Below are 25049 nucleotides of genomic sequence, written 5' to 3' on the forward strand. Positions count from 1 at the left end.
GGCTGCTGCCATCTGTTGGTTGAAATCTCATGGGGAGCTGGAAGAATCCTTGAACTGATGATGCCATATCTAAGATGTGGATACGCTGAGAAAGGATATTTTAGTTTTTATGATAAGAGTGATAAGCTCATGTGTTGGAAGTTTTAAGAAGGGGACAAGATTCTTGGTCTGCATCAATTTACCTACCTGCTGACCTGCATATCAGTTTAAGTCCTTTGCTGAAGCACTAGCCAAAGTTTTAACTTTTCAAGATATGCGTGTACAAACATTTCTTACTGCAGCACTGCCACCTTCAGCAGCTTCTGCTGCTAATTTCTCATGGGCGCTCCAGAGCTGAATATTTATTGACTGCCATCTCTGTGTCAGCACACTGATATGGACCAGGAATAACCCCTTACCTCTTTTTTCTTAAGCTTATTAGTAAGCTGGATCAGTTTCCAGGGCTGGTCTCTACGTCCTCCCGCAAAAAACACAGCTTAGGGAAGAGGCTGCCCATTGAGGCTCCTGAAGGATGCCCTGCTAGAAAATTCTGCCTGTGTCATCAGGGCTCTCAGCAGAACAGAAATCTGTAGATACTGCCCAGATTTGTAAAAGTTTGAGACCAGCCTATGAAATGGCTGTCTCTCCAAAGACTGCAACTATCCATATTTCTGCCTCTCTTTCTCCCAAGCCCAGAGCTGCTCAGTATTAACATTCACCTCACAAAGCTCTGCTCTATTCTCTGCCTGAAAGTCACAGCTACAAAATAACTGTTAAAAGTAAATCCTATAGATTGAGCAGCCCTGAGAGATGATAAATGTTCACTTCTCAGCTTTCCCCACAAGTTTGTTAAACAAATCGACATGCAACAAACATTTCCAGAGTGACTGAAGGGTTTCTGCAGTGAGTTAAATTGAACCTGCAGTCTCCTGTGTCCCCAGTGATGTGAGTATTAGAGGTTAATGCTCACATTAAACATCTTGAGCTGTACAGCAATTTCTCCTCTCTGCATTCTGCCAGCTCCACTTGCAGCTCCATGCAACCTGCCGGTACCTCAACCGCAACAAATTTCTTACAGTGTTCAGGAATAGCTGCTGAGCATACTGAAAAGGCAGGATACTTACCCCAGGGTGTTTCTTGGCCTTTCACTGGAAATGTGCATGGGTAGAAGCACTAACATTTGTAGCAAACATGTTTCCTTTAGGCTTGACAAATTTTTTGTTTGACTTGGAGTTGGGGGTGGTTTGGCAATTTCCAGATTTCTTTCCATGTAGGTTGAATGGAAAGTGGAGTTCCCAAACCACTCCAGTGGTTGTCACTAACTTGGGTGGATGAGGAATTCTTCCTCATACATGACCTAGCAATTGTTTCTTCTCACACTGCTCGGGTCACGCTGCAGCTAGAGGTCCAGTTTCTTTTGCAGTCAGCTGTGCTGGTAGGTTATTGCACTAGTGCTTCCCACTAACTTCCAATGGCTACAGCACGTTTTTGAAATTTTAGGAAGTTTGTTTCAATTTCTGTGTGATCTTGGCAGAACTGGTGGAAACCAGACAGAGAAGAACAAATTTCCCTCAGTAATTTAGAACTCCAGCTGAACTCTTGTTCAAATTACAGGAAATACTGAAGAAAGGCTCACTTTCTGGAAGCCTGCCTGTGGCTTTCAGCAGAGATTAAAGAAGAATTAGCTGGCTAGGTTAAACACTGCTTTACCCACTCTTGTAAATCACAGCTCTTAATTCTTATTTTGCTTTCTTTGCAAGAATTACAGGCTGAGGATGTGTTCTCGTAGTAAGGCAAATACATGAGTACCTACAGAGCTTATAGAAAAAGTATTGTCGAATATACACTAGAGACGTACATACGGTTATGATTAATAGGAGATAATGGACCCTGACCTTCTCTGACCAATGCACTGCTCAGTTTCTGGCTCATTCCTTTGTTCAGTTTTGCATGTGGTCCATTCAGCTCTTTCCACGAGGAAGCTCAGACAGGGCTCTGAGGAGGGCTCGCTACCTTAAATGTAAAGAAGCACTTTTATCTATCTTAGACTAATCTACCATGAGTTTGATCATGCTTCCCCTAGTTCTAGGGATGAATAAGCATTCTGCAATCACCTCATCCACTGCCTTCATGATTTTGCAAATGTCAGTCATAACCCACAGTTTCCTTGCCTCCAGAGCCTTCCTTAGAAGTTGCTTCATTACCTTGATCATTTTATTTGTCCTCTCTGCCCTTTCTCTAACTTCATTGGGGCGGACATGGCTTAACATCAGTAGGAATGCCTTCCCTGTGGGTTATGAAGTGGAATTCCCTAATTCCAAACACAGTGGCACCCTATGAAATGTCCTTCAGCCTTTCTGTCCACCAGCCACCTTATCAAGGGACAGTTTGGCTGTTCCCACCACGTTGTCCTGATCACCTCTTACTGCACAGGTCTGCATGGGCCAGCATGGACCCTACACAGAAAGTCCTTTAAACTGTGTGAAAATTTATGATAAACACAGGTGAGTTCATGGCCCTTATTCCCTTCTACATGCAGTGTGAAGTGACCCACAAACGCAGCCAATGGTGTAAAGAATAGATTGGCTTTCTTTCAATGCCTGTGCCCTTCTGTGAGTGCAGGACAATGGCAGCAGTGTCTGTCTGGCTGCTCTCTGAGGGATGCTCCCCTGAGGGCTGTGCAGCAGCAGAGCTGTGCTGCATCCACAGGGCCATGGGGACAGCTGCCTGCTCAGTGAGGCAGAACAGGATTGGCTGCTAAAGGCGGAGGTTCTCTGGGGTGTTTCACAGAATCAGTTATTTTCACAAGGTAGTATCAAAACCAAAACTCAACAGGCCAAAGAAATGGGAAAAAAATCCAAAAAACAATGAAACAAACTCTCATAGGACCAGGAAAGCACTCGGTTACTGAGGATTTTTCTAGTAAGTCAAATGACTAATGTCTTTCCTGAAACTCCTGGCCCTCTTCCAGCAGCCAGCCAACTACCATGAGCACTTGACAGCCCTGCCTTGGCTCTGGGGGAGCAGCTGCTCCACAATGCCCCTCAACAAAAGCCAGGGACAATTGAACCTCCTGCCAGCCAGCAATATGAAAATGTTCAATTTTGCAGAGAACTCAGAAGCCCAGCGTGTGGTTGGGGTGGGGGTGAGGGGAAGATGTATTGCCAAGCCTGGCTTGCTGGCTCCACTGTCCTTCCCCTTTCTGTGGAATTCCAGCAGAATCATATTCATTTGTATGCATGCATCCATCTGTGCATTTTTAGAAGCTTCTCTATTACCCTTGCTGCAAGGCTTGAGCCCAATGGAGAAAAGAAAAATGTGGTTAGGAGGAAATAGTAATGAGTTCTTACAGATTGCTTTTGTCTGACTCAGCCCATTAGAGTCTGTGTTTAACAACTGAGTGATGCAAAATATGCCCATCCGTAGATTAAACAGGAAAAACAGTGTTCTCTACCTGCTTTACTATGGGAACTTGCTGGTGCTCTGCTAAAGGTCTTCAGATGGACAGAAGGAAATTAGTGTCTTTGAGAAATACATCTTGCACATCCTCTGTCTGTCACCCTTGCTCAGGGCATGAGATGTTGGGCCAGAAGCCAGTGTCTTTATTTGCTCTTTTCCTCTACACAACCATGAAATCAAGTTTATTGATACAGAAGTGAGTTCAGTTTTCATGAGAGAGGTCAGGTGGACTCAGGCCCATACTGCTCTACCCAGTCTTTGTTGTAGGATTCAGTAATGGTCACAGGTCTTGCCTGTCCCTTGTGGTGCAGCTCCCTTGCTTTTAGCTCACAGCAGCACCCAGCTGGCACACAATGGAAGAAAACACAGTCTTTTGGGTCTTTTGGGTCTTTTGAGTTTACGTTTCTGTTTGAGTCAAAATCAGTCTGCTCCCAGACAACACTTACCTTGCTTGCTCCCTTCCAAACATCTCCCAAGGAGAGGCTAATTACTGTGGGCTGCAAACTGCCCAGAAGAGATTTTGGCTAACATGGGAGAGGAGTGAAGACAGGGAGAGAGGATAAAGCTGCACCAGGGACTGACAGTGGTGGAAATTAAAATGGGGCCAGAAATGAAAATGGCTTCAGCACTGATGAAGGGCAGTGCTTGTGCCATACAAGGCAGCAGAACAGGGTGGGGGAGAGCAACAGCCCTGATGGCCTCCCACGTCCTCCTTCCCACAAATCTGCCTCAAGCTGATGGAAGGAGATGTGCTCATCTATTTCCAGTGCTGAGGGTGCCTGTCCTCTTATAAATCTAATCTGATATCTCTTGTCCTGTCCTGACTGTAAGTAGCTGTGCAACTTCTGGGCATGCCAAGAATGAAAATGGGAGTGGTGTAAAATTCTGAGAGGTGAATATATTGCTCATGCTGCTCTTTGTGCTTCTTTATCCCTCTCTTTCTTATATGCTTAATATATGTCTTCTAACACCAGGTTCTGTGAGGATGCAGCGCTGCAATAGCTCTTTCTGTCTCCTACAAATACCGTCTAAACATTAACTAACAGCTCTTCTGCAGGGTTTGAGTTTGTTTTTGGGAATCACTGCTTTTCCTTTAAAATGCTCCTTCAGTGGGACAAGGCAGTCTGCCATAGCTCTGCCATATCCCAGCATTCACTCAGGGCAATCAGATACAATTTAGAACGATTCCATCATTTCATGATGGGTTTCTGCCTTGAGCTGACCCATTTCTCTGTTATTTTTTTTGTATGTGTGTTTGTGTCATGTTTTTTTCTGGGATATAGATAATTTTTTTCTTAGTAGCTGGTACAGTGCTGTTACAGTTTTGGATTCAGTATGGGAATAATGTTGGCTATTGTTAAGTAGTGCTCACCCTAAGTTGAGGACTTTTCAGTTTCCCGTGCTCTGCTGGTGAGGAGCTGCACAAGAAGCTGGGAGGGAGCATGGCCAGGACAGCTGAGCTGAACTGGCCAAAGGGATATTCTTGGAATGGATATGGAATGGATATTCCATACCATAGAACATCATGACCAGTGTATAAACTGGAGGCTGTTGACCAGGGGACAAACTGATAGCTGTTCAAAGATGGGCTGGACATTGGTCAGCAGGTGGTGAGCAATTGCCTCGTGCATCACTCATGATTTTTTTCAATTGAGTTTTATTTCCCTTCATTGTTATTGTTACTATTGCTATTATTTTTTGTTATCATCATTATTATATTTTACTTTGTTTCAATTATCAACTGTCCTTATCTCAACCCACAGGGTTTTTTTCCCTTCCTTAACTCTCCTCCCCATCCAATGGGGGTGGAGAGGAGTGAGCAAGCAGCTGCATGGTGCTTAGTTTCTGGCTGGGGTTAAACCACAACAGTTTGTGTATGTGAACCATCTCCAACAGAGTGATATACACCTATACCGATGGAATAAGTGTATTTCTGATGAAAGACAGGTCTGATAATTGCATAAATAAAGTACAGATAATGGAAATGAAATCAATGTACCCAGGCAGTAAATAAGCAAGTGCGATATGAGATGCACATTACACCACCGACAGGTATTTTAATATAGCTTGTGAATAAGGGATTTATTTATAAGGAAAATGCTAAGACAAAACCTCAGAGTCTAATTATTTATCCAGCTATGCAATTATTAGTTATAAATCTCTAGAATGGCTGAGAAACTGTTTGGGGAAATGCCAAGTCTGGCTCAGTGTGAAATGCTATTGCTAGGAACTGTGTTATTCCTAGCAATATATTATGGTTAAAGACACCAGAGACTTTCCATTTTCTGGGAGCTCTGCCTTTTTGCAGCAAAAAATGTGCTTTCAGTGATGGCTTTAATATCATGTTGCGGGCTTAAGCCACACAGGGGAGGAGGAATGGAGGCAGTTCCATTTAATCCAGACCTTTCTGGATTAAATGTCTGTTATGTGGTTGTAAGGGACAACAGGGGACTGGGTTTAATGGCCCAGGTGGTCCCTTCATATTCTGTACTCATATCCTCTGCTATTCAAATGGTTCCTTGGGGATCTCTGCCTGATCAAATATGAATGGCACTAAATCCTGAGACCTGTTGGAAAGCACTGACCTGAGTGATATAACATGTGCTGAGGCAGAGGAGGAGCGCGCGAGTTAGCCCAGGTCAGTCTGTCTTACCGCAACCCCAAAACTACAGTATTTGAGGTACCAGACAGTGACAGGTCCTCGGGAGCAGGGGACACAGCTCTGCTTCCCTCGCAGCTACTGCACAGAGACGTCCTTTGTGAGAAGCTGACTCTGTTTCAGTGCTCTTTGCACCTTCCATCCAGGGCACACCTAATCCTGTAACCCTAAAATCTCAATGTCACTAGACTTCTGTCAGTGGTAAAACAACAAATGCCATCATGTAATCAGTAGGGTCTCCTGGCACACTGAGAACAGTACTTTGCCCCCAGAACTTTGGATAAATGTAATACTTTAATCTTTACCCACATATATGATGAGTATAAAGAATGAGTTATGTACCCTTGTATAGTTCTGAGAGGGATATACCACAGCGCACAAGAGGGACTGCACTTATGGTAGGGATGGATACCTTAAGCAAATCTCCCACAAATTTCTGCTGTGTTTTATAAGGAAAGACCAAGAAACTGGACAAATAATCAACATTAGGTCTCTTGTTACTGTAAAACCTATCACACTATTATATATATTACACTACCCAAACATGGGGAAAAGCCAATCTGAATTTGCCGTCTGAGTTAGAAAACCCCACAAAGCAACAGTAAAAAACACGGACATGTTTGGAATGAAACTTCTAGGAAACATTCCCCAACTGACCCTTGCCAAAACTCAGCGCAGGCTGGTTTGAGCTAAGGTTAGGGAGCTGTCCATATACAAAGATTTCCTGGGATGTCCTGCCTTCTCAGGCTTGGTATAGCTCCACTATATCAAAGAGCCTCAACACAGGCTGTGCTGAAGAAATGATTGCTGCATCACCCTCTGCATCCTCTCAGCCCAAAAGAGAGGGGAGGAAGAATAAAGGATCCTGCCAAATGTTGTCCCAAGCTACACTTTCACAGCTGCTGGAGCCACACGTCTGACCTGTGTCTGCCCCGAGCCTGCCTGCATTTGGCGGCATTTTTGCTGAAGGAGGCGGAGCACAGGATGCAGGAGGTGTAACTCTGCAGGCTTGTGCGAGCTTCCCCAAGTGGACTGGGGATGACAGCAGGATGCTTTACTCTGTGGGCTGATGCTCCCAACACCACAAGTCCCAGGACATGTCTCCTTCACCCAAGCCTTGTTCGCACTCACCTCGATGCTGTCACTGCCCTTGGGGCTGCAGCTGTGTGGAGCTCCTGCACAAGAACTGTGGCATGCTCCAGACCAGCAGAGAAGTCTCCTTCCCTGGGAAATGTTAGGAGATGGCTACTTCTCCACTGCAAGCCCTGGAGCAGCTTGGCACCAACCAGGCTTGAGGTTTGTGTGTGACTCATGGTCATCAGATGGTGGAGGGAGAGAACAAGCTATGGTCTTGAGGGCCTGTGGACTAGTCTTTCTCTCATTTACAGTGCTGAATTTTTCATGCTACGCTAATAAAAGCCATTTGTACCATCCTGTAGTCATTTGCTGAATCATTTGACAAAGAAACAAATTTGGCAGGGTGTCTCTTAATTGGTTCACAGTGTGCATCCCCACTCTGTTCCCCTTGCCTTGCTGGACAGCCATGGTGTACTTTGCAAAATTGGCTGGGAGCAGAAATTCATCATAACATATGATCAGCTGCACTGAGTTAACCAAAAAATGCTTGTCAACGTGATCCTACCTCTGCTGGTGGCTGAGAGTGAGATCCCTGTGACTAAGTGTAAACACAAGGCAAACAGAATGATACTCCCCAGGCCTCCTATTAATTCTGGCTGCATTTAAAAGCAGCATTTGAGCCTGCACAGGATAAGCCTGTGCTGATCCCAAGTTCAACACCACAACTACTCAGGCATCTTCAAGTGCAACCTCTTCAGCTACACTGAGCAGAACACACTGCACAGAGATGAACACAACTCCCCACCTTGCAATTACCCTAGCAGAAGATCCAACCTCTCAGGCTCTTTCTGCAGGCAGGTGTAACCCACAGAAATGAGAGGACTTCTGCCATTTGAAGGGATAGAGCGGGTCAGGGAGAGATGTGACTGCTGGTGCTGAAGCAGAGGTGGTGGTGAGACACTGGGACCAGGACTGGGAAAGAAAGGGTTGGGATAAGCACACAAAGTTATGAACCTCCTCCTTCCAGTGGCTGCAAGATATCAAATGTGCTCAGTGGTGTGTGAAACCACAGTGTTTTCATTTGATGTGCAGCCTCACAACTCAACCCTCCTTACCCTCCTAACTTGCATGGTGGCAGCATGTGGAAGACCCACACAGATCCCTTCACACCCACTCAGCAGTGCAAGAGGTCTCCCTGGGGCAGCTCTGTGCATCACACAGCTGTTGGTGGGTCTGCAATGCCCATGGCCACAGATGAGCATCTCTGCATCCCACAGGAAGCAAACACCCAGCACGTTGTGCCCAGTGCCCGATGAGCGCTGGGAACATAGCCCTGGTGGGATCCTGCTGTTCCAAATGAGCATGTTGAGTATGCTGTCATCTGAAAGCTCCTCAGACCACACAGGGCAGGAGAAAACCAGAACATGTCACAGGGGATCTGGGAGAGAAGAGGGAAGAGAGGCAAGGGGTGATTCAGCATGCCAAAACAGCCCACCACAGAGTGAGTGGTGATGCAGGACACTCAACACCTTGGAAACCAGGTCAGCCTCTTCCAAACACATTTCGCAGTGAAATCCTGGAGGTAGCTATTACTGAGGTGCAAATGTGATAAGTCATGAGCTCTGGGCTTGCAGCATCTGAGAAATGTCAGGCTTGGGGAAGCACACACAATCCCAGAGACAAGTGGTGGCTCCGGTGGGATGGGCACTTGTCACCTCATGGGATCAAACAGCCTGCTGGCTCAGGGCACCTCGCTGGCATGGCTGGGATGGCTGTGAACAGGTAGGAGTGTGTCACTGTTTGTCCCCCTTTCTGGTTTTCATTTCTGCTATAAAAGACTGTTTCCAAGGCCATGTGAACTGTGTGTGAACAGGAAAAGTTCAGTTGACTTTTGCCAAGGAGTTGGAGCTAATGTGTTATTAGAAACCTCTAAATTTGAGCCAAGTCTTTGCTGCTGCCAGCCCTGTCAGAAGGGCTACATCCTTCTATTTCAGCCAGAAAAGCCCCCACAACCTTACAAAACAAAGACCCTTTTTGGGAAATGAAAGTACTCTTCTGAAATATAGCAACCCACGAAAAAAGCCAGCTGTGGGTGGGATGAGCAATGACCAGCAGGGTTTTTGGTCCCCACAACAAGCTTGGGCAGAGCTTCCTGCTGCTATTTCACACCTGTGAGCAGTGTCACTCACTGGTATGTCATGGGTTTGTACTGCCAGAGATCTGCAGCAGAGGTTGCAAGCTGGGCAAGAGCCCCAGGTCAGTGATGCTCCCTGTGCTGTGTGGGATGCTGTGCCAATCCTACAGACAGTGTGAGGGAAGAGAAGGAGGGTTGGCCTCTGGGGGACTCTGTGGTGACTTGGTGTGAACTAGGGGAAGGACAACTAAACCCCATAGGAGCATCTGATACACTAGCACAGCATTTACACCACGCAGAAGGGAGACACCGTGAGCCTCACAAGGACCTCTGTTAAGGTCCCCACCTGCAGCAATGGGGACCAGAGAGCTGAGGTAGGTTAAAAACAAGCCAGTAAAGGGGCAATAAAGGTTGTTTTCAGCCAGATCAGGTCCCTGTATGGCTTATCAGGTGGCTCTGCCAGTAGGTGCATTGATTAGGAGGGATATGGAGGGGACAACAAACACAGAGAGGGATGAATGGGTGGAGCAGGCACTGAAAGGAATGCTTGGGAAGCAGCCTGAAGGGAGCAAGGAGAGTGGGCACATGAGATTTGGGGAATGAGGTCAGAGCTGAACCAAGCAGTGGGGTCATGTCATGAAAACAATTATTTTCTGCTCTTCAGCAATGTCTCTGCTGAAGGCAAGTGGAGCAAGATACACCTCAAGAAACCTCAGTATTGTTAAACATAGCTCAGGACTGAGATGCAACTTGAACTGTAACAAATGACTGCCTGCTTTGTTTATGTCTGAAGCTGCCTGGGCTGAGAGAAGGAGGTAAATCTGTCCACTAGCAAAGGTGTGGTCCCCACAGTGGTGGTAGAGCACAGGGACATACAACTGCAGCCTCACAGCTGCTGGCAGAGACTTCCAACATCCCCTCCCATCTGCTGAGGGCAGTGGGAAAGCTGGCACTGCCTTTTGAAAAGAAATTCCTTTGCTGCAGCAAAAGGAATAGCAAGAAGCAGCTGGCCAGGAGATACCATGCTGTTCTGTTCAATCCCAGAGGACCAAGGGGGCTCTTGCTGGATCAGAGTGACACCCTCTGAAGTGCTGTGCCAAAAGCACAGAAAACATTGTTTGGAGATGAAGGCAGCAGTGGCACTCTCTTGGGCAAACACAAGAACAATAAATCAATGGTATGCTTGTACAAGTGGTGGTGAACAGCAACACAGAAGGCAGCAGCCTGCTGCTGAGGCCTCCCAAAGCATCCCCCGGCCTTGCAAGAGGTCATGGCACACAAGCAAGTCCCTGCCAGCTCCCAAATGGCAGAAACAGCACTGCCATAACTGCAACATCATCACACCTTCATTTCTTTAGGTGGAAAACACATCCAATTTCCTCTCTGCACCTCGTGTCACAGCTGACCCTTTGGTGTCTGGTTCCCTTCCCCTGAGGATGAGCAGGAAGCTCCAGAGGACAGCATCTGAGCAGCTCAGTAGGCAACCAGCACCAAGCCCCAGGAGCTCCTCTGTCTGATGAAATCATCTCACAGTGTGAAGATCCTTGCAGCTGAAATTGAAAAGTTATTTATTTCTCCTCTAAAGGGGAAAAACATCTCACTGTGGATGCTGTTTGTCCTTTGGGGCAGAATCTCACTTTTGCCAGCTTCTGTGTTTCTATGTGCTGGCTGGGAGCAGTGAGATGTTCTGGCAGGCAGGATGGAGCAGAGCTGGTGCCCACAGCCTCCCTCTGCCAGGGCAGGTACAATGAGGAGCACATTGTACCTGCACAGCTCCCACTCACCACTCCTCTCTCCATGGGACCTGGGGATCACAGCAGTGCTGCTAAGAGCACCTTTTGCTCCACTGCAGCCAGTCAGCAATGCAATGGCTGATTCTCCACCCTCACCCCCTGAGGCACTGAACTGCCTTGATAGGAACCACGACCCGACCGAGGTGTTCTGCATGCTCCCTGGCAGCTCCATGGATAGCAGTCCTCTTTACCCAAAGGGATTGTGAAGCTGGTATCTGCCCCCCACACACTCCAAAGGAATTTCATGGTGTCCTTCCCTCTCCCAGGAGTCCTCATGTTCTCTGCAAGGGCGCTGGTAGGCTCTGCTGGGCTCTGCAGAGCCCCTCAAAAAGGAGCTTTCTCATGGGAATGTTCATCCTACACACTCCAGTGGGAACATGAGAGCAACTTAAAATCACACAATGAACGGTTTTACCACTGTTCTCAGTTTTTACTGTCCTTTCACTTATCATGGGTGGACTATTTCCAAGCATGGCCTAGTCTTGCTCCCAGTGCCATCTGCAAGTGGCACTCCACTGCTCAGGGCCAGTGCTCAGTGCCTTGCAGTATCCTGTCCCAGCAGGGCATTGGAAACCTTCTCTGAATATTAAACCTACTACTCTGCTAGAAGAAAGTAACCTCAGAGCAGGTGAGAGTTGAAGAAAGTGTTCAGTGCCAGTCTTTTCTCCATGCCAGCAGAATCGCTTTCCCAATCCTCAGACACATTTGGAAACCTCACCTGGCAGAGGTGTGACTTAGACCAAGCTGATACTGCACAAGATGATTTTTCAGGCTCTGGAAAACCAGAAATATAGGAACTACTGCAGGAAACCCTTGTGGCTGGTGCACAGAAATTTCTTATTTCACTCAGATTTTACCTGCTTGCTCAGATCCTGTGCTAAGCAGGACTGCTTGCTTTGGCACGGGCAGGGGAGGGGTCCTGCTTCAGCACTGAGCCTCCTATTCAAAAGAATAATAAAAACCAGCATTCAGTAGTAACAATACACCTGTTCAGAAATGTGGATGCTTTTGCATTGCTGTCAGGCTTCAAACCCTGAGGGAGCAGCTCATGCCAGGGCAAGCAGCACCAGCGAGCCGATGGGGCCGAGTTTCCACTAGAGGGTTGTAGTGCTGTAAGGAAGCAGACGTGGTTACTGTGGCAGAAATATTGCAATGCATTCCAGGCCTTTGTCAGCAGATCAAAAGCAACCTGCCATATCCCGGCTTCCAGCAGGCTCCGCAGTCTCTGATGTGCACAGCCGGCAAGCTGGAGAGGGCTGGTGCCTGAGCAGCCTGCTTCCCTGCCTTCCCTGAACAGCCTCAGCACCCACGTGATCCAGCACCTACAGCATGGCTAGAGACATAAATACATAGATAGATAGATAGATAGATAGATAGATAGATAGATAGATAGATAGATAGATAATAGAGAGAGAGAGAGAAATGATAAATAAATGCACTGTGCCTATGCATGTGCACTGATGGACAGGATGTTTGTTTGTGCACCTGGGATTCTGATGCACGAACAGCCGCGAGGTGTGGCAGTGGCACACCGTGACTGTGAGTCAGGGCACCGCTGGTGAAGCAAAGCCCACAACTTGGCAACACAGCAAGTGGGACAACTAGCAGCATCAGCACAATGATGGAATCCTGGCGTCATTCAGGTTGGAGAAGTCTTAGAAGGTCATTGAGTCCAACTGTTATCCCAGGACTGCCAAGTCCAACACTAAACTATGTCACTCGGTGCCACATCTACATATCCTTTAAAGACCTCCAAGGATGATGACTCCACCACTTCCCTGGGAAGCCTGTTCCAACGCCTGACCACCCTCTCAGTAAAGAAATTTCACCAAATATCCAATCTAAACCTCCTCTGATGGAACTTGAGGCTATTCCCTCTTGTCCTGTTGCTTGGCTGTTTGGGAGAAGAGACCTTTTGGGTAGTTGTAGAGAGCAATAAGATCTCCAGTGCCACATCAGTGCTGAATACAGGGGGATGATCATTCCTCTGGTCCTGCTGGCCACACTGTTGCTGATCAGCAGAACTGGGAAGCATTAGCTCTTGATATACAGCAGTGGCTCCAGGTCAGGAGCTGCCATGCTGTGCATTGCGCCAAACACATGCGCTGGCCCCTGGAGTTTTCAAGCCAGACTAAAGCAGGAGCCATCAGAGGGGACTGCCACTTCTGCCACCAACCATGTCCCCAAGTCCAGTGCAGCTCAGTAGGTCCTCATAGGTTCTTGTGAATGTGAACCCAGCATGCATGTTTACAGTGGTGTTTGTATTTTTGCATGTTTATCTGTAGAATCATAAAATCATAGGCTGGTTTGGGATGGAAGAACCTTTAAAGGTCATCTAGTCCAACCCCCTTGCAAAGAGCCTGTGTGTGCAGCTTTCTGAGTAAATGGTGTGCTAAGTGCTGACAACTGTACCAACAAGGTCAGGGTGGTTTTGCTGCTGAACACAAAACCTGGAGCTGTGTAATACTGTGAGAAAAACCCAAATATCAGTGATGTTGCCTTCCTTTCACAGAAAGAGTGGGAAGGCAAATGCAACCACAAGGCCTGCCTGTAATATGGAAAACACACCATGATATTCACCAAGAATTTACATAGTGATCAATTTATGTTGCCCGTGTTTGTCTGATACTGTCACTATTTCCATTTACAAATAGATGGAAAATGGATTTTGCCTACATTTTAATCTCTTTCATTATCAGAAAGGTTTTGAGGAAGCAAGTAGGAGGTGTTCTTGCAAAATAAAACATTGGAGCAAAAGATGGGCTTTGGTTCCTCTGACCTGATGATACCTAAGTACAACTATGTAAAAACCAACCATCCAGTTGACAGAGAATCACAGAATATCTTGAGTAGGAAGGGACCCACAAGGACCATCAAGTCTGATGGAGAGGCCACAGAATGCTGCGATAGGTTATCTCACCCAAAATAGACATTTGAATCTTCTTCCTTTTATAGCTGGCTGGTGGAGAGTCACTTCTCATGCTAACAGGGGAAAGTAGGAGTTCAAGTGAGTTGTTTCTTGACATAGAGGACAAAAAAGCCCCAGGAGAGACTCAGCCATCTGAGGAGACCTGCAAGGTGGACGCACAGAGTTGGAAGAGTCACCTCCCACAAGTGATGGTTTCCATTAACAAGTCCCAGACCTCAGGGAGACCAAACAGGCTGGAGAGCAGGAACCGCTGCTGGTGAAGCTTCTCCTGCTCCGAACTGGATAAAGGTGGTGGCAGCATGAGCCCTTGCTGATCCCAGCAATGCAGAAGAGCTCTGTAGCTCCAGACTCCTGGGGTTACCCCTCTCCTCCTGGAGTGCTGCCATCCCTTGATGGGTTGACACCATGGGGCAGAAGGGTAGTGGGTCTCCACCACGGATAGGCAGCTGGCATCAGCTATGAAGAGAGCTATGGCAGAAAAGCATGTTGTGAGGAGTATTTGGAGTGTGTTATGAGAAGGACAGGAGGGAAGGAACATGAGTGCCCTGCCTGGGAATAAGGTATCTCAGCAGCTATAGGTTGGAAGGCTAGATTAAATATTTTTATTGCCTATTCTAATCAGTGAGAAAATTTATAATCATCAGGCAATAAATGTGTCTACTACTAATCTTTTGCATCTGCAGAAAAAAAAAGAAAAAAGAAAAAAGAAAAAAATATGCGTGTGAATTGCCAGCTGCAGAGGAGAGCAGCCATGCACAAGCACCTTTGACCCATGAGACAGCACCAAAACCCTCCAGCCTTGGTGTAGTACAAAGGCAGATGGCTTTCTGCACCTGCTTTTGTGAACAGCTCTGCAAACCCTCTTCTCACATAGTGAGGAGTCTCATTCCCTCCCGAAGGAGTCATAAAATACAGCTTTATCCATCCTGCATGCAGCAATCAGACAGGCTTAAGAGCTTAAGCACTCGGAGGGTAGCAATGTTTAAAAAGATTGCACAGACCTGTTTGCCTGACTCGGTCTGCACCACTAATCAAAGCTCCTCAGCGTAGACCTGCGGGGCACATGGTCAGAGCTGGGAGCAGAGCACTGACCGTGCTCATAGAGGGGGACTTGTTCAGCTCTCGGGGCGATCAGAAGCTCGCACAAAGAGCCCGGTGCTGCTGCCCTTGCCCCGCTCTCCGGCCGGACGCTGAGCCACGGAGCAATGGGATCACGCACCGGGCAAAGAAGACGGCAGCAGACACATTTCATCGCTCTAGGCTGTTTTATTAAACAAAGCCAACTAAAACAAACCCAACCCCACCGGCGATACACCAGCTCCTCATTTACACACCAGTCCTTTTCCCAGTTCTGGGAGAACAAAGAGGCTGGAGTGTAAATGAGATCAGTGCGGTGAGTGTTAGGTACATGAATATTTATCAAGGAAGACAAGAAAGGGGCCAATTTGCCGCCCTCCTGCACCAGCAAGACCTTGGTCATCAACGAGTCGGAGGGAAAGGGTAGGTGAAGAGGCTGGTCCATGCCTTTGTGCGGGCAGGGGAGTAGGGAATGCTGGTGAAAGGCTGTTCTTGCATCTGAGGGTGACTGGGGGAGCCACCAGTCAGGAAAAACATTGGGAGGATCCTGGGGTTTGGAACAAAAGCTAAGCACGATACAGTTACGAAGCAAGCATACAGTGTCCCTTCCAGCCATGCAGCCAGCTTGCAAGATGCCCTTTAGGGAAAAGATTCTAAAGAATTAACTGAAAGTTGTTGCCATTCCTTGGGCGTGGCCAAGTGCTCATGATAAATCTTTTTCCTGAAGAAGAAAAAAGCAAGGCTAAATCAAACTACAGAGCTTGTCAAGCATGAGATTTACAGAAATCTCACAGGGTTATGGGTTCATTTCTTAAACAGTTGAATTATAGCAGCTTCTGGGCATCAATATATGAAGCATGCTGACCCTCTCAGTGCTGTGGGGAGTTAGGGTATGAGCAGCAATGGAGAGATCGCGCTGGTTATCGTCTTAATGTGTATTTCAAAGTCACTTCCAAAAAAGAAGATAAGATAGTAGTTGAGTATTCCAGCCACAGACATGAGGAACAGGAACAAAATGATGCGCTTTCCAAACAGATAACCAGGAGTGCTGAGGAGACAGAAATGGGGGAAAACAATTTGTTATTGTGCATCATCTCACACAAGAACCCTCAGACTTAGGACTCTATTGTTGAGACCAACTGAAAGACCTCAGGGGTTAAGGGAGTGGGGAAAAATTTCTTTTCTGTCTTGCATTGCCAGGCAGTTGAGAGGACTTAAATGTAATTTTCAGGATCCATTTGGATCTGGATTAGGCCTTCTGTTCTCAGTGTAGGCTGCTACTTACAAAAGTGTCTGTTCAGAGGCACTTGAATGTGTTCTCATCCATGACAGGCTGTGGGACAACTCTGCTTCACATGCATGTAATTTGTTTTATTAATATAAATATTAATATAAAAGGACAATCTTGTGCAAATAGTGGCACAGACATGCAAACTTGTGTTTGCAGAGAGTCCTGTGAGCACGAACCCTTACCCCAGTGCTGCTGCACATCAAACATCTCCCACAGCTACCCCCATTCATCCAAAAGAGAGGGGCTTTCCTGCACTATCCAATGCCAGCAGCTCTTGCCGGCAGTACCAGAAGCCAGTGGCTCTGTCTGTGGAAGTGCAGCATCCAGCTGTGCTGCTACCACATTCTGGATTGTTTAAAGAGGCTCTGCAAGTCCTTACCTCTGAGTCCTCTCCCCGAGGTAGCCCACAAAGTACTTCTGCCTCACAAACAGGTACATCAGGCCAGCAAAGGCAGCAGGAGCTGGGTAAAGGACAAAACAAGGCATTAACAACACCAGCCCAGCTCTCACTGTACACACTGTCCCCATCTGCTGCCTGAGCTGGAATGGAAATGGGAATCTGCAGTCTTGGGTTATAGGACAAGCACTGGAACTGGGATGGAGACCTCTGCATGGGAAACAGCACTTGCCTTGCCCTCACTCCAGTTTTTCTCAAAACTTTGTGGGTGTAACCCTGCACACAGTTGTGCCCACTGCAGAGCACAGACTCACCACCATCCTTCCAGTACCTAAAGGGAGCCTACAGGAAAGCTAGAGAGGGACTTTTCACAAGGACATGAACTCATAGGAAAAGGGGAAATGGCTTTAACCTCAAAGAAAGCAGGTTTAGATTATACATAAGGAAGAAGTTCTTCACTGTGAGAGTGATGAGGCACTGGCCAGTGCCACACTCTGGTTTCCCAGAGAAGTTGTGGATGCCCCATCCCTGGAAGTGTTCAAGGCCAGGCTGGAGGGAGCTTTGAACTATCTGGCCTAGTGGAAGGTGACCCTGCCCCTGGCAAGGGAGCTGTAACGAGAAGATCTTTGAGATCTTTTCCAACCCAAACCATTCTATGATTTTGTGAAACCCAGTGTGGTACCAGGCTCAGGAAAGGGAGCCCCAACTCATGCACTGTCCTCAACAGAAACAAAAGGCTGTTGGTAGATGTACGTTACTAGGAGCAGGTGGAGGATACACTATGGTCCAACACTAACTTTTGAGCATTAAAAAGGGGCTTTCTCTCATAATTCTAGCCTTTTCCACAACTGCAGATAAAATCTCTTTTTCTCCTGATCAGGAATCTCCTTTTTTTTTTTCCAGAAAGAATAGACACATACCTCAGGTAAGCACTTATCTTCATGTTAGATAAATTCACATTGCATTGGAGGGGATCACAATTAGAAATTCAGGTCAATAGTCCTAGGGACAGGTGGCAGTTCCAGAAATTTAATAAATTGAGCCCATTTTCTGTCCCAAGATGGAATAATGTGGCAATAATCCAGCAACCAATTACTAAACCCTCCACCCAAAACAAAGGGAACTCATCCATAATGCCAGTATGGGAAATGCCCCTGGCCTGGACCACCTTGAATCAAGTCTGGGAACACATCTGTTGACATAAGCCAAGCCATTCCATGAGTGTGCTGCTACTCCAGCAGCATGCTTAGCTCCAGGACAGAGGGGGTGAGAGAGGCTCCCCTGCTGCAGGAGGCTTGATCCCTGAAACTGCAACTTCCATAGTGCTCACCATCCTCTGCTGAATGTGGTGCCAGGTTGAAGGGGGAAAAGAAAACAAACAAACAAAAGAGTGTTACCTTGGCTGCAGAGAAGGCCAGCACACCAAAGCACAGCGAGGAACGTAGGATACGCATGACCGCAGTTCTGGCTGGAATGGAATTTATAGGAGAGAAATCAGAGCACAGGCAAATAGAAAAAAATCAGTATGTTTCACCAGCAGAGACTGGTGGCAGGGGAATTTGGACTGCACTAGTGCCCTTGAGAGCAGACTGTTACCCCAGAGCAGTGGGAGGCCCCTGACCTGCCATGGGCTGGGCTCCTCACCCAGCTCTGCTTCCCTGTTTTCTCCCTCAGATAATGGATGCCTTTGTGCTGCCTGATGAGGAAAACAAACCATCCTGTGCCTCCTGGCACCTGTGAAAGCCGCTTTCTCCTTAACCTGTTTGATCATGATAGATGCTGTGAGCTTTATTGGCTTAAAGTCCTTTTAACTGAGTCATATTAATAAAGCTATAGGATGAAACCAACAAATGTAGAATTGCATCACAACTAAGAGTGTCTCACAGAGTTAACACGTGTCTTTGCAGGGGAACAGGAATGGTGTCCAGATGCCTCCTTCAGCTGTGAATGCTTTCTGAGGGGGAGAAGTGAAGAAGCTGAGAGTGATTCCATGTGGCAAAGGAGTGGAGAAGTGGAGGGCTGTGTGCCAAGGGAGGTGCCAGAGACCAAGGGACTTGTGTCAGCTCTGCCACCTACCTGCTCCTCAGCAGGCTGATGTCTCTGCTGGCTCTTTCCTTTTGAGCCCTTGACACTCTGGCTGCATCAGGGAAGAGTGAACTGGTTCCCAAATGAAGGGACACAACACTTGTGATGGCTGCAAGACCTATATACATGCAGCACACGGTGGCAAGAAGGGTGCTGGAATGAGCCAGCAAATATATCCAAAAACCTCATGTCTGAACACTGAGCACAGCTAGGGATTAAGTACAAAGCCCTCATCTGAGGCAATCTGGAATCCACCCCTGGCCTCCAAAATGGTTTGGATTTAATTTTAATGCAGAGCATGATGAACCCCACTCTGCCCTCACCGACTCCTCAGTTCTTGTCTACTCACTTGGCAGTGTAGACACGGTCGAAGGAGGAGGATCCCTGCCGCTGCAACACCTTCCCATTGCAGTGTCTGCTTTCATGCTCCACTTTGTTTGCAAAAAAAGCTGTTAAAAAACCACAGAGTATTCAGTCTGAGATGTCACCTGAAGATATTGCAGAAGCTGGGCATTGTGGGCTTAGCTCTGTTCCCATGGACAGGTGGCAGGAGAAGACACAGGTGCATGAGGGTGCAGGATGTGGCCAGCGTGCTCACTCTGTCACCCAGGTTTAGCCAAACCCTCCATGGATCTCCACGTGTCTGTATGTGACTGGTATCAGGCTCTTCACCTCCAATCCCTGCTTCATCCCAACTTTGCACTTTGAGCAGTCTCTGCATCTCTGCTGCAGAAGCACTGCCCTGACCCAGTCCTTTGAGCTCCCAGTGGGAAAAGAGCTTTGCAGTCAGAGCTGCCAACCCCAAATCCTGCTCTCCAACAGAGTAGGGAGACAAGGGACTCTATTCTCTTTTAGTGAAACCCATTTGCCAAACCAAGGACATCCTGCAGGGCTGGTTCTTTTCCCAGAAAGGCCCAAAGAAAGCCTGGTCTTAATGGCTGATCTCTGTGTATCCTCCTTTTTAAGCAACAGAGTTGTGTCAGAGTGTTAGCTGCTGCAAAAATGCAGCACCTCAAGATAATGCATCATGCTCTTGACAAACACGTTTTATCTGATGACACTAAACCAGAGACCATCAATCATATGTCTAAGTACACCAGAGAGAGCTCTGGCAGGCTACAAGCTGCAAGCTTTCTGCTGTCTTGCACCCCATCTCAAGTGTGTCCAAATCACTCTATGCTTGGAATATTAACCTAATATATACACATGAAAGATAGCCCATCAGGAAATACATTATTACAGCAATAAAAATTTAGCTAGATAAGCTGCAGGATTTCATCCCTGCAATCTGAAGAGTTGCATTTTTTCCACTTCATCGATGCTGTAAATAGGTCCTTTGTACTTCCACTGTCTTTAACAGAAATGACTGGGTTTTTCAGTTCCCAGTATTGTGGGATCCCCATGGTACATACATTCCTTCTGCAGAGAAACCCACAGTGCTTTAAGCCAGCACCCCTACTCTGAGCCAGACTGCAGATCCTCCCACAGCCACCAGCACAGTGTGCTGGCTCCTGGGGGACACAAACCAGACATCATCCGGTGGCACAAAGTTCTCAGCATCTCCATCTGCACACCAGCACAGCCTTTGGCAAGAGGTTACCCTGCTTACAGGCACTAAGAAGACCTAATTGAAGAAGACAGAGTTGATCAGCACTTTTGTGTCCAGTGCTGAGGTGCAGTGATCGACTTCCTGCAGGTCTGGGACCTCATGGACTCACTGGTAGCACACCTCCTCACTTTCTTTTATCATGCTTGAAAATCTCTAGAAAATACCACATACTTGGCTTTCTTTTTTCTGAGAAAGTCAAGTAAGCTATTTATCTCCCTCCCCACTGCTGCAGGTCCTGCCACTTCCCAAATATCAGCTTGCTGCTGCAGAGAAGTTCCACTATGCTAGGAGGCAAGAGGGTGCTTTCACAAGCCATCATGAGAAGAGTGAGCAGAGCAAGGCTGGAGTGGAGAGGTTTAATTCACCTCAGTTGTTCCAGGAGATAATTCCCTGAGGCTCCAAGATTCCACAGACTGCCCAGAGGCTGAAGAGTGGCAGTCCCACTCTGATCAAGGTAATGTGCAAGAGTTCAATGTAAGCCTGGTAGTTTCACAGGTCCGTGCAAACAGAAACTGGGAGCTGATGATCCCATATAGTCAGTGCTTGCAAACATGCCCCTTATTTCTCTCCACTTTGCTTTCTCTGTCCTGACCTGCTCAGAAATGACCACTGATTTGCCCTGAAAGATGCTGGATTGCAACATATCTCCAGTAAAAGAGCAAAACTTTAGGCTGCATGTGTCACTCAGTGGTATGTGGCCACGTAAGTCATTCCGTAAGATGTGGAGATTCCATCATGACAAGGTGACAGTAAATGGACACCAGACTGGGGCAGCACGACAGCCCACCTCCATCTTCAGGAACAACAGCATTCAAGCTGTTTTCTAGTCCTGCACCCTGTGCAGAGAAGTATTTAATCACAGAAGTATTTAATCACAAATTTACGTGGTACTGACTTCATGCGCTCAGAGACAGTCAAGCAGAGGCCCAAGTGCTTTGCTGAATGACAGCCACAGCAAGAGTTCAGCACTCCTGATACCCCTTGACAAACATTTCTACTGCTTTCATAATTGCAATATGAAGCATAATTCACTGCAAGACTGCATATCAGGTCTGGTCTTTCTAGAAAGAAAGCTTGGGAAGAGGAAACCAGATGACGCAAAGCTTGAAATCCTGGTTTAGGGCTGTCTGCCTCACGCGCTTCCCTACTTCCCCTTTTATTAGTTGGGTCCATAATCTCACAGACAGACAAAAGCACATGGATGGAAGTCTGACATGTCCGAGTGAGAAGAAAAAACCCCTGTATATAAAGTCATACGATTACATAGCAAGAAATGTATATTTGACACCTTTTCTTAATTACGGTATGTGCTCTGGTCTTAATGTGCCATATTCTGGTGATGTCATACGTTGTTCATTTTCCAGAGAATAGCATTGGGTTAAATGATGTGGCATTTACTGCCTATGTTGAAATTAAAGCAGTCTGCATCTCCTTTTTTTTTTTTTTTGCTCCTTGGCAGCTAGGCTCCCACCACTTCCCCCTCTTTGCAGCAGCCCAAGAATAGAAGAATAGCTCATTTCCTAGGACTTTGTGTTCAGTGGGAATCTCCCATTTGTAATAAGAAGCCTTCACTACAGATTTCTGGAATTTTTACCAGCTGCCCAGCCCACTGCTGAATCTCTTTGAACCTGGGCAAATGTAGCGCAGCTGAGGCAAAACTCAATCCTTTCTTTAAATTCTGGGCAGAACTTCCTGCTAAAAGAAGGATTTGTAAGAGAGGATGAAGACATTAAAATCAAATTTGTACAAGAGAGATAGTTGTTCTATTTAATAAACCTTGAAGACTATACAAGGGACTATGCAAGGTCTGAATAAGAGCTGGAGAAGGAAACTTCACCATCTCAGGAAATGAACAGTGTTCTTGGGACCACAGTTAATTGAGATTAGTTATACTGCAGGACTTGGAGATGCAGGAAAGCAGGAGACCTGCCTGCCCACAAATAGCCCACACAGACTCCTTCAATTCTGAGCTTCACCCAGCTCCATGCTCCAGCTCCCATTGCCACCCCCCAGGGACTCCATCGCTGCCCATGGTAGCAGGGCTCAGCTTGAGAGCAGCTCTGCCTGACCACAGCAGGGACCTAGGTCAGAAAAGTCATCAAATCAAAATTCATATTGCCACAGGGTATCCCAGCATATTAGTCCTTACATTAGCTGAAAAGTGTAACAACTCACTCCAGAATGTCAGAGAGTAAGATGTGACTGTCAGGATACTGCTGCAATGTGACACAAAATTACATGCTTAGAAATCTGTTTCTAAAGCCAAAGCCATGCCTTGGCATGCATGCACTTATAACTAAATATTATCTATCCAAAGATCAGCTCAGCATACATCATCCTGAACTTTCCTCGTCTCCCTTCTATCCCTTAAATAAACGTTTATTTTTGTCTTACCATTCTGGACGACACTGATCAGGGTGACGATGACAAGCAGGACAATGCTTCCCAGGGTTTCCTGGTCCATTTTGTGAGCGGGCTCTCGGGGTGGATGGTGCAGCCTCAGTGGTACAAGCACAGAACGAGGAAGTGAAGGTCTTATCTTGAATCATGAAACACTTCCTATGGTTTCACAGGAGAGTGGCAGCACCCTCTGCTCTGGTGCCTGTCAGACCAACAACCACAGGCTCACTCACTCACTTGTACAGATGAACCCAGGGAAAAACAGATTACATGTCTGTGATCTAAGATGGTATGTGATGTGGAAAGATACCTACTGCCCTTCCTACACACAAGCAAAACCTGGATGTCTAAAGCATGTCGAGCATTTGGCTGGCTGTGTGGAACAGCAGAAGGCTGGAAGGAACCAGTCAGGCTACCATGGCATGGTCAGCAAGTGCCCATCCACTCCACAGGCAGCTGGGAGGAGGAATAATGTTCACAAATCTCAGCAATGGTGCTGCTCTCATGCAGATGCTCTCCCTGGTCACATCTCCATCAGTCTCACCAGTGAGGAGACACCAGGCCTGCATGTCACAAGCCAGAGCTCCTGACCGCCCTGGCATATTGGAATGGGCAGTAAGTACAGCATTGCCGTACTTACTGTGAGCATTGCTGCTGAGCACAGAAATATGCCTTTTGTTACCAGGCATGGATCCTGCATCCTGCCCCCTACAAATAACTTCTTGGAAGACAGTGACAGCTACAAGCATTCAGTGTTTTACAGGCTCAGACTTCACAGCTGTACCCCAATTTTAGTGCTGGGAGCCCAGTATAGCTGAGCACAATTGCTGCAGCATGTTCACAGCTTGGATCCAACCCCTTGATGGAGCTGGCACAGAAGCACAGGCTGCAGTGCTGGACAGAGGGCTGGGCTGACCTTGGCTGAACATCAGGTGCCCACCCAAGCCACTCTGTATCTCCCCTCCTCAGCTGGGCAGGGAAGAGAAAATACAACAAAAGGCTAAGGGGTTGAGATAAGGGCAGGGAGAGATCACTCACCAGTTACTGTCACAGGCAAATCAGACCTCACTCTGGGTGGGACACAGCCAGGCAGGAGTTCCAGCAGGAGCCAACCTGCACAACCTATCTTTTTCAATGGGGACACATTTACTTACAATGGTGTTTTTACCCAGTCTCTCTATCATGCAAATTTTTATCATCCATAGTCTTACATATGGAAAACACTCATATACTTTGGGTATAAACAAATACACAGAAATGAACTGGCAGAGGTAGGTGATTAACTGTGGGCTGTGACATAGTTATCAGCATAGGAAAAGGCTGTCTTTCTGGGATGCCTTCCCTACAGTCCATACAGATACAGCTGTGTGAGAAGCAAGGCCATAAAGAATATCAAGATTTAGATTTGGCCTGTGATTTTTTCTTCAGATTTTTCACTTTTGCCAGATTTGCTTTAGGAAAAAACCCAAATCAAGAACAAAAAGAGAATGACAACAGCTCTTTGAGAATGCTTTTACTTGGGCTAAAGTTCTCTTTTTCCCCAGAATATGATCTTTTCCTGCTTGAACATCAATGTTTTTGTTTTGTGGTCTATTGAGCACAGGATTGTAGCTGGTATTTAGGGATGGTATTTAATGTTAAGCATCTACCAGTGCTCTGAGAAGAAGAACCCGTCACCTAAAAGCCATGATGGAATTAAGTCAAAAGAAGAGTATTGTCTAAGCAGAGATCAGTGTTTGACTGTAAAGAGAGGAGCTGTGCATGGGCATTTCAAAGCAGGAGGGAGCTGCTGACAGGAGAGGGTGAAGGGGACAGCACAGGTCCTCAGGGCATCTGTGGTAGGAGGATTCCCACTCATCCTCCTGCAGCAGGCATTCTCCTTCTGCTTCCTGTTTTGTGCTGGTGCAAACCTACCAGGCAGCCTGCAGCTTGCTTTTGATTTACAAGTGGCAGTACAAGCACATGAGCCTGCTCCAACTTGCCAAGAAAACACACATACTTCCCCACTATCAAAGACTTCCCAGACGTGACTTCTATTCAGCAGAACTCTTGTATAAAAGAGGGTAGGAATCAGGCTGCTGAGGTGTGAAGTTGCCATAATGCAAAAAACCCCACAACACACCAGGAGTTCGTGCCAGCAGGCTTTCCAGCTGGCTGACC

The 25049-nt window shown here is 47.0% G+C and overlaps 1 protein-coding gene across 1 annotated transcript; it reads right to left on the minus strand.

Moving 5' to 3' along the window:
* Nucleotides 1-15399: 15399 nt before the first annotated feature.
* Nucleotides 15400-22953, minus strand: ALOX5AP (arachidonate 5-lipoxygenase activating protein). Its single transcript, XM_005426369.3, has 5 exons — nucleotides 22884-22953; nucleotides 19230-19329; nucleotides 18193-18263; nucleotides 16778-16859; nucleotides 15400-16155 (listed from the first exon to the last, which is right to left on the minus strand). The coding sequence occupies exons 1-5, from the start codon at nucleotides 22951-22953 to the stop codon at nucleotides 15993-15995; spliced, it is 486 nt and encodes a 161-aa protein (XP_005426426.1). The 3' UTR covers nucleotides 15400-15992.
* Nucleotides 22954-25049: the final 2096 nt, after the last annotated feature.

This window comes from Geospiza fortis, unplaced genomic scaffold (genome assembly GCF_000277835.1).
Source record: "Geospiza fortis unplaced genomic scaffold, GeoFor_1.0 scaffold181, whole genome shotgun sequence".
NCBI lineage: Eukaryota > Metazoa > Chordata > Aves > Passeriformes > Thraupidae > Geospiza > Geospiza fortis.